The sequence below is a fragment of the Mercenaria mercenaria genome, chromosome 11 (genome assembly GCF_021730395.1).
Source record: "Mercenaria mercenaria strain notata chromosome 11, MADL_Memer_1, whole genome shotgun sequence".
NCBI classification, from domain to species: domain Eukaryota; kingdom Metazoa; phylum Mollusca; class Bivalvia; order Venerida; family Veneridae; genus Mercenaria; species Mercenaria mercenaria.
The window spans coordinates 2,656,374-2,668,566 of NC_069371.1; the positions used below are offsets into that span (position 1 = coordinate 2,656,374).

Consider the following 12,193-nt stretch of genomic DNA (forward strand, 5'->3'; position numbering starts at 1 on the left):
CAACCTGATACCAAATATAAGCATGTGTAAATAGACAAATATGTGATTTTGCATAAAATACAAAGTCATTAATGGACCTTTGAAAAAAATTAAGTTAAGTGATATTCTAAACAAAAGAGCCATGATGGCCCTATATCTCTCACCATAGCCAACAGAAAGCATCTGCACAGAATTATATAAAGGGAAGTAATGAACAGAGTTAAGTGACCTCCAGTGCTGGGCAAATATAATGCCAGTGGCAACATTTGAACAAACTTAGTTGAAAACTATTAGCCATTGCTACATACCAAATACCTAAGCTCTAGGCCTTGAAATTTTTTTTTACAATTGAAATAATTTGAAAAATCTTGGTAGAGAGTCAAACAGGGAACTATTCAGTCAAATTATTTTGAAATCCCACAAGTGGTTTCTGAGAAGACTTTTAATTTTTCCTCTTCCCTTCCATTGCAATCAGAGTTCTGCATGGAACAAAATTCTTTGAAAAGATTTAGTAGAGGACCTTCGAAGGAACATCAAGGCTAAATTTCATCCGCCTCCGCCAATATAAATGGTTTCAGAGAAGAAGAAGAACAAGAGCTGTCAAAGGAGACAGCGCGCTAGACTATTTTGATGCTGGATAGTGAAACTGGGCACATCTCATGAAACTAGAGTGTTTAATGAATCCAATTTAAGATGAAGATATTGCACAATATCCTGAGTCTATGTCAAAAATATCAACTTAAAGTAATAATAGAGGTAAAGATAAAATGTATCAAAACACTATGTAAGTATATCCTAAGCAAAAGGGGCATAATTCATTAAATATTGGTGCCAGAGTTATGCACCTTGTGTCATCTGGTGTGGGTGATGATGTTGAACAACTATTTTAAGTTTGAATCAAATCCATTCAGTAATAACAGAGACAGAGTGAAAGTGCATCAAAACTTTAACCTAAAATTCTAAGTAAAAAGGGGGAATAATTAATGAAAAATTGGTGCTAGAGTTATGCACCTTGCGTCATATGGTGTGGGTGATGATGTTGAACAACTATTTTAAGTTTGAATCAAATCCATTCAATAATAACAGAGACGGAGTGGAAGTGCATCAAAACTTTAACCTAAAATTCTAAGTAAAAAGGGGAAATAATTCATGAAAAATTGGTCCCAGAGTTATGCACCTTGTGTCATATGATAAGGGTAATGATGCTGAACAATTGTTTAAGTTTGAATCAGATCCATTCAGTAATAACAGAGATAGAGTGAAAGTGCATAAAACTTTAACCTGAAATTCTAAGTACAAAGGGGAATAATTCATGAAAAATTGTGCCAGAGTTATGCATCTTGTGTCATATGATGTGGGTGATGATGTTGAACAACTATTTTAAGTTTGAATCAAATCCATTCAGTAATAACAGAGGTAGAGTGAAAGTGCACCAAAACTTTAACCTGAAATTCTAAGTAAAAATAGGGAATAATTCATGAAAAATGGTGCCAGAGTTATGCACCTTGTGTCATATGATGTGGGTGATGATGTTGAACAACTATTTTAAGTTTGAATCAAATCCATTCAGTAATAACAGAGATAGAGTGAAAGTGCATCAAAACATTAACCTGAAAACCTAAGTGAAAAGGGGGGATAATTCATGAAATATTGGTGCCAGAGTTATGGCCCTTATGCCAGATGATGTGGATGATGAAGAGGAATAAATATTTCAAGTTTGAATCAAATCCATCAAGTAATTACAGAGATAAGTTGAAAAAAAAGAAAGTGTAAAAAAACTTTAACCAAGGTGGGGACGCGGAAAGACGCCGACGCCGGGGCGAGTAGGATAGCTCTCCTTATACTTCTTATAGTCGAGCTAAAAATGAGGATGTACAACAGATGTACAATGGACAGTGGGTGATTACAAAAGCTTTACCCCGAGCAGTGCACGGGTGAACTAAATTGTCTGCCATTTAATTTGTACCAGAAACAATAACAACTGCTATAATCACGTGATAATTTCAAAACCCCTCCTATTTTGTCTTGAAAATTGTAACTATAAACTTTCTGAATCTCTCAATTAAAATAAAGTACAAACAAAATAAGTTCAGCTATATGTAACTGACTTTATTACATGTCTAGAATGTACAAACACCAGACTGCTAGCTCAACACTAGACAGCATAACAATTATAAATTCTTTTTGTTTGTTTGTTTTGGGTTTAATACCATTTTTCAACAGTATTTTCAGTTATGTAATGGCGGGCAGTTAACCTAACCAGTGTTCCTGTATTCTGTATCAGTACAAACCTATTCTCAACAAGTAACTGCCAACTTCCCCACATGCATCAGAGGTGGATGACGAATTATTTCAGACACAATGTCTTTTATCAAACCATCATGGAGAACATACGGCCCGCCTGAGGATCGAACTCACAACCCCGAGATCCATAGATCAGCGCTCTCCCTATTGAGCTAAGCAGGTGGGTCACAAATTAAGTCCATTGTCCACAATTACATAACTGTCTTTGGAGATCCATTTCAGAACTCCAGCATCTGACATGACTGTACTCCACTGATGTATTCCAATTTCAGTTTTATAACCTGGGACCAATTATTTACTCTTGAGAAGATAGTAAAGTATCAAGTAAGTATGGGTATATAACTAAGAAATGTTTCGGAGCTTCCTCAAACAGACTGGTCAATGTACAACAATCTTAGCATTAAATGAAATTACCTACCACATTGTCACACTGGTCACATGCTAGTGTACGTTCTTCATGAGTACTTCTGTGTCTCTGCAGGTACTGGTGTTTAACAACTGCTCCACATACCTCACATGGAAACAGCTGATCTTTACGATTTACTGTCACTCGCTTCTTCTGTGAAAATATAAATCAGTTCTAGAATTTACAAAAAAACGTTAATGAAGGCGTTTCATGTATTTTTGAAAGTTAATCTGTTTGAAAGTTAGTTGTATAATATTAATATACAAATTTCCCAATCACAATGTAACACAAGGAAAGGGTTCTAAATGACAATTTCGTAATAGTCACTGTCTCAAGTCTACCTGTACTTCATGTAAGAAAGGTATCTCATTTGCTGAAAACAAGTCAAACTCAGCAGGGCATGTAGGAAAAGTACCAGTTACTTAGGCATAAAAAATTGTTTGTTTCCTCTATCCCAACCTTCCCTAAATGTTTTTATGCTCTTGGAGAATTCTTTTTCTTTTCAACTTTTTAACAAAAAGTTTCAAACTGCACTTTCTATGCTTTTAACATGGTCAATGATGTTAGAAATCAACTTACTGATGCTCTACAGGCATAACCTCCTTATTTGTATTCATCTTTTGACACAAAAATAATTTCCGAAAAGTCTCACTTGATTAGAAATATATATATATATTTTTTCCGACCTACCTACCCTAATTTCTTTGAGCATGTTACTGGAAACAATGAACTTTTTTTAGGCCTTATTGAGAGGAAGTTCCTATGTGCAGGGTATGTGGGAAAGGCACCTGTCACTTGTTAAAAACAAACCAATATGTGCAGGATATGTGGGAAAGGCACCTGTCACTTGTTAAAAACAAACCAATATGTGTAGGGTATGTGGGAAAGGTGTCTGTTTTGTTCAGAACAAGTTCATCTACCTGGAAAATGCCAGATATGCACAACTAATAGGGGTGTAACGATACGCTAATCTTAATATACAATATGTATCGGTATACAGTCGCAACGATATGGTATGTATTGCGATACACATTGAGTACCGTAAGCATTCATGTGACAAAATGAAAAAAAAATCAATGTTCCTACATATGGAAAGTACTTGAAATTTTGCTTTAAAGTTAAAGAAACTGTTATAAATGGTACATTTGTTTAGTTACTATCTTTTACAAAAGTTTTAATTCAATGATTCTACTTTATCATTTCTGTATTGTGAAACAGGACTATGATACGATACAAGTATTGCCAGACTAATGTATCATGATACAATGAATTTCAATATATCGTTACACCCTTAACAACTAGGCTGGCAATGATCACTCTTGTGAAGTTTGGTGTAAATCTGATCAGTGGTGTGGCACTTTGTGACATACAGACAGGTAGACTGATTGACAGACGGGCTGCACTATACCAATATGTCTCTCCCACAATATGTGGTAGACATAATTATCTAACAGTAAATATATTATATGAAGCTAAATTCTGATACATATAATAGCTGTTACTGAGATACATATAATAGCTGTTACTGAGATACATATCATAGCTGTTACTGAGATACATGTAATAGCTGTTACTGAAATACATATAATAGCTGTTACTGAGATACATATAATAGCTGTTACTGAGATACATATCATAGCTGTTACTGAGATACATGTCATAGCTGTTCTGAGATACATATAATAGCTGTTACTGAGATACAATAGCTGTTACTGAGATACAATAGCTGTTACTGAGATACATATAATAGCTGTTACTGAGATACATATAACAGCTGTTACTGAGATACAATAGCTGTTACTGAGATACATATAATAGCTGTTACTGAGATACATATAATAGCTGTTACTGAGATACAATAGCTGTTACTGAGATACAACAGCTGTTACTGAGATACATATAATAGCTGTTTTTGAAATACAGATTGATAGTTAAATGTACAAAAATCTTTAAACAATGTTTTAAGTTGAAAAATGTCCAAATTTACATTACATTTATCTAAGTTGGTTTATAATGTAGTATTCGTTATGACTAAGAAGCTTGCGTGAAGTTTCAATACAATACATACAATGCTTTAACCAAAGCTGATTACAATGCCAATGCATGTTTGAGTAGTACAGTTCTCACAATTCATCAAATAGCGAAGTGAAAAAACAATGTTAAGTCATGTCAAATATATTTCATGCAAACTACTGTTCCTAATTTTTTTTAAAATAATAAAATTATTATACGAATGATTTGTCCCCCACCCCCACCCACACCGGAAAGAAAAAAAGATTTCATACTTGAACATGCAGACAATTTTGTAGGTAAATGTGTATTAGTATTTGAGTAGGTTACTATGGTGTCATTCAAACTAAACACCTGTAAAAGAAACTGAGATTAAACTTTAACTAAACATTAAATCTTAACCTCCCTGGTTTAGCACTTCAATTACCTTTGTGCGTTTTACTACCACAGTGTCTTCATGACGGTTAATTCCATCATCATTTATACCATCAACTAACTTTTCATCATCATAATCATCATCATCGTCATAATCATTAGAAGCAACAGCAGGTATGTCTGCTCCTTCTATTATCAATGATGTGTTCCTATCTGTGCCTGCAAGGATACTCCCTTTAGTCTTCTTACGTTCATTTAACAATGTTTTATTTGCATTTTTAGCATTTACTTTTCTTTTACCTCTTTTCTTTCTCTTCAGTCGTTTTCTTTCAATGACCTTCAGGTCTTTTACATATTTTCTTCCAACTTCAATCTCTTCTACAACAACACTCTCATTGATTATTGTGGTATCCGAGTCATCTCCTGAGTTACCACGTAAATTATCATCGTCATCTCCTGAGTTACCACATAAATTATCTTTATCATCATCCAATGAACCTTTTATATCAAACTTTATATCATTCGTTGGAATGTTTGAATTGATACCTTTATTAAGAGTATTTGTTACCCTTCCTTTTACCCTATAACACTCTGCACTGTTTTGTGGAATTTCAAAATGTTCACTAGTTCCAGTATAAGCATGTGCTGTTCTTACTCTTCCCCTATAAACAAAGTCAGTCACACCTTCTGTTTCAAGCAGATGTTGGTAAAGAGTACACAAAGTTGGGTACTTTATATCACAAATTCCACATGAAAACAAGAAACAACCCTCATCAACATCTGTCTGATCACAGCAATGTAACAATGTGTTAGCATTTTCATGCATTGAAATATGCATAAAGTAAGTTACCAAAATGTTAAATTTTTCATCACATATTCCACAAACAAAGGGAAATAATGCTAATACATTATCTGAAGCACTAAAATTAGCATCCTTATCTTCAGATGTCATATCTTCTTGTAGAGACTGGTCATTCTCACTCAGTTCTTCATGATTGCTCTTCTTATTTATACATTTATTTATTTTGGCAGGGTAAGTCATAAGGTGTCCTAATTCTACACCCTCGTAGTTTGAGGAGTCATGTGCTGTCACATCAGCTCTCACAACAGCTGCTACATCTGGCTCAGAGTGATCATGTATACCAGTTAACTGCTTTTCAAGCTGTTCACTCTCTCCAACTAATGCTGACACAATTTTGTCATAGTTTACAGAATCTATGAGAGTTTCTTTCTGAAATACTTCCATTTTAATCCTGTCAAATTTGCTTCAAAATTTCATTCCTAAATTTGCTTACTAATTTTTCAAGGTGCCTTGTTCTTAAAAAAAGCAGATCAATTTATATAATCTGTTTCCTGATGACATCTTACACATAACAACTTGAAAATATCCCCATGTGATGCTATTTTCAGATGTATCTTTGCCTCACCAAATATGTAGTCATCTAGCCCATATTCATCTGTAACTTAAGACTTTAACATGCTAAAATTTTATTTTGCACTGGCACGGTCAACTATACATAGATTGCAAGCATCTTCATTCTGCATCCAGTGGTGGCTCAACAAAATTCCAGCCGTGTGAATTTACTATTATAGATGTTCTGGTTAACTGTATATTGAACTCTAGACTTCTTGCCAAATGGCTGGACACTGTACTCCTTATATAATCTCTTTTTTATTTAGTCCTATTTTGAACTATTAAGTTACTTTGACTTTTCACTTACAAGACAATAATGGTAAAATCTCCAAAGCAAAAGTCTGAGTAAAATCTCCAGTGCCTGTGCCACTACTTGAAAATCCTGTCACTTTTCAACATGTCTGAAATGCCTGCCTCCTTTAGATGCTTGCAATCTTTCTATACCATGGCACCTGCTAAAGAAAATAAAAATGTGTTTACATAAAAATTCAGTTCCTGTTGTATCACAATATTATTGCAGGGTGGTATTAAATGAGCCATGCCATGAGAAAACCAACATAGTGGGTTTGCAACCAGCATGGATCCAGACCAGCCTGCGCATCCACAGTCTGGTCAGGATCCATGCTGTTCGCTTTCAAAGCCTATTGTAATTAGAGAAACTGTGTGCTGCTTCTAAATTATCCATATCTATCTTGGTTGTGCAGCTCAGTAAGGCAAAGGGAGGTAATAATAACTTTACAAACTTGTATTTCTCATGAATGTGTAATATTTAATGTTACATTCTTTGACAAATATAAAACAATAGTTCTTATATCAAAATAATTGTAGGGCAATACCAAATTGATTAATAGTTCTTCGGTAAATTTTCAAAAAACAAGAGGGCCATGAAGGCCCTGCATCGCTCACCTGACCTATTAACCTAAAGATCATCAAGATCAACATTCTGACCAAGTTTCATTAAGATATGGTCATAAATGTAGCCTCTAAAGTGTTAACTAGCTTTTCCTTTGATTTGACCAGGTGACCTAGTTTTTGCCCCCACATGACCCAGATTTAAACTTGACCTAAAGATCACCAAGATTAACATTCTGATTAAGTTTCAAGAAGATACAGTCATAGATGTGGCCTCTAGAGTGTTAACAAGCTGTTCCTTTGATTTGACCTAGTGACCTAGTTTTTTAACACACCTGACCCAGATTTAAACTTGACCTATAGATCATCAAGATTAACATTCTGACCAAGTTTCATTAAGATATGGTCATAAATGTGGCCTCTAAAGTGTTAACTAGCTATTCCTTTTATTTGACCCCCGTGACCTAGTTTTTGACCCGACATGACCCAGATTCGAACTTGACCTAAAGACCATCAAGTTTAACATTCTGACTAAGTTTCATGAAGATACAGTCATAAATGTGGCCTCTAGAGTGTTAACAAGCTTTTCCTTTGATATGACCTAGTGACCTAGTTTTTGACTCCATCTGACCCAGATTTAAACTTGACCTAAAGATCATCAAGATTAACATTCTGACCAAGTTTCATTAAGATATGGTCATAAATGTGGCCTCTACAGTGTTAATTAGCTTTTCCTTTGATTTGACCTGGTGACCTAGTTTTTGACCCGACATGACCCAGATTCAAATTTGTCCTAAAGATCATCAAGTTTAACATTCTGACTAAGTTTCATGAAGATAGAGTCATAAATGTGGCCTCTAGAGTGTGAACAAGCTTTTCCTTTGATATGACCTAGTGACCTAGTTTTTGACCCCACCTAACCCAGATTTGAAATTTAGCTATAGATCATCAAGATTAACATTTTGACCAAGTTTCATTATGATATGGTCATAAATGTGGCCTCTACAGTGTAAACTAGCTTTTCATTTGATTTGGCTTGGTGACCTAGTTTTTTATCCTACATGACCCAGATTCAAACTGGACTTTAAGATCATCAATATTAACAATCTGACCAAGTTTCATGAAGATACAGTCATAAATGCGGCTTCTACAGTGTTAACAAGCTTTTCCTTTGATTTGACCTGGTGACCTAGTTTATGAACCCAGATAACCAAATATCGAACTCGTCCAAGATTTTATTAAGGGTAACATTCTGACCAAGTTTCATTAAGACTGGGCCAAAAATGTGACCTCTAGAGTGTTAACAAGCTTTTCCTTTGATTTGACCTGGTGACCTAGTTTTTGACCCCAGATGACCCAATATCCAACTCGTCCAAAATTTTATTGAGGGTAACATCCTGACCAAGTTTCATTAAGACTGGGCCAAAATTGTGACCTCTAGAGTGTTAACAAGCTTTTCCGTTGATTTGACCTTATGACCTAGTTTTTGACCCCAGATGACCCAATATCGAACTCGTCCAAGATTTTATTGAGGGTAACATTCTGACCAAGTTTCATTAAGATTGGGCCAAAAATGTGACCTCTAGAGTGTTAACAAGCTTTTCCTTTGATCTGACCTGATGACCTAGTTTTTGATCCCAGATGATCCAATATCGAACTCGTCCAAGATTTTATTGAGGGTAACATTCTGACCAAGTTTCATTAAGATTGGGCCAAAAATGTGACCTCTAGAGTGTTAACAAGCTTTTCCTTTGATTTGACCTGATGACCTAGTTTTTGATCCCAGATGACCCAATATCGAACTCGTCCAAGATTTTATTGAGGGTAACATTCTGACCAAGTTTCATTAAGATTGGGTCAAAAATGTGACCTCTAGAGTGTTAACAGTCAAATTGTTGACGACGGACGGACGGACGGACGACGGACGACGACGGACGCCGGACACAGGGTGATCACTAAAGCTCACCTTTGAGCACTTCGTGCTCAGGTGAGCTAAAAATGGGAGCGAGTGAGCGATTTTTTTTTCTCAATTTTGATTTTTTCAGAGGCGGGCAGATTTTACATGGAGTGAGCCATTACCCTCCCCTCCCCAGCTTGGACCCTAGAGGAGGCCATTATGATTATACATGAATGTAACATTTCTTTAAGAATAACACAGAAATCAAACATTTACAGTGTGACTAACACAGTAGATAGCTTTTCAAGTATATGTTTTAAAGACTACATGAATGATTTTGCAAATAAATTCTTGCCAAAACTCACTGAATCACTTTGTTTTTTATTTTGTATTCATAATTACTAAGGGATGAGTGTCTTATTTTCAATTTTGACTGTTCTACATTAATCTGAAGGCATGCCCATTTAACTGCAGAGAATGAGGAATATCTAAGACAAAACCCGAGTGGAATAACATATCTTCTGAAACCCAGTCAGATGGCTTCGACACATGAGCAACTTTGTGCCCCTAGTGAAACTCCAAACAGTAGAGGTGGGGGGAAAGTAAAAATGACTTGACCAATGAGACCAAACGGCGTTGGGCACACAAATGCTTCAACATTGCTCGAATCCCATTGAAATGATTTCTTAACAGATCAGGCCAGCTTAAGTTTTTGTGGTAGAGGTTCATTTCAGTCAAAAATGATAACAGACAGACAAAGAATGATCCCAATATGGCCACTCTTAAAAGTGTTATTTGTTGTGCTTTGATTGACCCACAGATTTTGAGTTGGGAAAGTCTGATTTTACATAAGTTACATAAAATGCAGGGCTGTCGATTTTTGCACTAATTTTATTCTATATCTATTGGAATTATCAAGAATTTGTGTAAGACAAAACTCAAGCTTTTATAGTCAACCTCGGTTTGCTTTCATAGCTGCTATTGAACGTCATGTTATGTTTTATGTGCATTTTTGAAGAGATGAATGATAAAGAAATGTGTGAAAATAGTTGAATTACTTATTTCGACATCAAATTAACAGCATAACACCATCAAAATATTTGTCCAGCACTGGTTTACCTTGCGGGGTAAATAACTTCTTTTAGTGACCCCATTTGAGGCCCCATGGAACCAATATTTTACGTCACAAAGCAATGCTGATTATAACATTGGATGCGGAAGGAGCTGAAGTTTGTGCTGTGTTGGTTTCATTTATGTCAAATATTTTTTTAGGGAATGATGGAGCTGAAATATGAAAATGTGTCCGGAAAATGGTTCCCAACCAGTATTGAACAACCGTAGAACGTGCCTACTTCATCACCTACCAGCACATCAAAGGCCATGTTTGGCACTAGCACAGACACTCCAGATTTAAAACAAATGATGAACAACACCATAATTTCTGACTTTTAGAGTTTGGGTCATCAGCTACATGTATTACGGACGCATGAATTCCGATCAATATCACTTTGACGCATTAAAACAGCGAAAAAACCTGTTTTGCCGTTACCATTCTGGACCATGTAATCAGAATTTATTTTTTTTTTGAGAATTTTACGTACGTGCAGGTGGCAGATTTTTTTCTTTTTCTTGGGAATGAAATTATTGATGAGGTAGTTCCGATGAACGTCAAATCAATTTGGTATGGCCTAGGGTTTTGTTCAAGTTAGGAAAAATTATACTGTAATAATATACAAAAGTTAGAATGTAGGATAACAGCTTTCATTGCCTCAGTAAGATGGCTTGATCATATAGGACCCATATTTAAAGAAAGATACTGATAATTTGGCCAAAAAAAAAATCAATAACTGTGGGTTACCTTTTTATACTAAAATATTATAAATCTCAAGAAGAATAATGTGCAATACAGATGCTCAACACTATATAAAAACTTAATTCCTTACCCAGTCAGGGGTGTAACTGTTTAAAGTTATCGCAGTTTATAACCCATTCGAGTTATTGCTTATACTTTCAAAACTTGTTTCAGTTATCATAAAATATTACAAAGCCCTCCTGTGCCAATTCCTCATTTTGAATGAGATAAATGCAATTATTTTCTGAACCCTTGACCTTTTATCTTTCCAGCTATGCAGTAAAAAATTTTCTGCTGCGCCAAAGGCCCACCAACGCGATTTTTGGTGCGCAATTCATATTTTTTCGCGCCAATGGAGCAAAAACGCAGCCTCGGCAGAACTCTGCCTTTCACATACTTCCGTAATCCTAGCCTATCCTCATAGTTGAGTTGTATTACACAACACAACAAACACGATCTCTTCTTTTACAGTCTTTACCTGACAAGTAAATTCAACACTTTACCTATGAAGGTGAAATCCCTTACCAACTTTTCTTAATCAAACATCTAAGACAGACATGTATCAAATAACTCTGTTTATATGTTATGCCACTAAACAATACAAAACCTCATTTTTGTGGTAACATTGGTGCACTGGAACCACCTGGAAGTGTAATTTGTGCATCTACAGACAAGTGCTTTAAGAGAACCCCCCCAGAACCCCCCCCCCCCCCCCCCCCATAGAATATTTATTACAGAAATGGTTCTTCTACGTATATCAACTGATACAGAAGAATTTTATTTTTTAATGTTTTTTGTTTGTTATTTTGAAGACTGTTCTAAATGAACAACCATGGTATACTTGGTTCTTCCTACTCCTACAGGAGAAATCTATAGCCAGATTTAGCTATAGAAGTTAACTAATTTGTGACTTTTCTAATTAAATGCTGGAAAAAAAAAAGTAGCGAAACTGTTATAAAACAAAGAACTCTAAAATAAAAAACCGATTTCCTTTCAACTATAAGCAAAAAGAGGATATGTTTGAGTTGAAATAATAGAAAAAATAGAATTTTTTTGTTGTGCCTTTTTTGTAAACAAATGACAACTTTCTTTCTAAGGGGAGCA

The 12,193-nt window shown here is 35.3% G+C and overlaps 1 protein-coding gene across 5 annotated transcripts in view; it reads right to left on the reverse strand.

Annotated features, from left to right (window-relative positions):
- LOC123531608 (zinc finger and BTB domain-containing protein 24-like) overlaps nt 1-12,172 on the reverse strand; it is a 30,028-nt gene extending 17,856 nt beyond the window's left edge. For 4 of the 5 annotated variants that reach the window (XR_006682456.2, XR_008366240.1, XM_045312718.2 and 1 more), the window contains exons 1-3: nt 12,073-12,158; nt 5,127-6,943; nt 2,702-2,842 (exon numbers count right to left, since the gene is read on the reverse strand). Coding sequence is in view for 3 of the 5 variants with exons in the window: in XM_045312718.2 (XP_045168653.2) it covers nt 2,702-2,842; nt 5,127-6,320 (1,335 nt within the window). In the remaining 2 variants the exon portion in view is untranslated. Of the gene's footprint in view, nt 1-2,701; nt 2,843-5,126; nt 6,944-12,072 lie in introns of all 5 variants that reach the window. The other variant, XM_045312719.2, reaches the window with a different exon arrangement.
- Nucleotides 12,173-12,193: the final 21 nt, after the last annotated feature.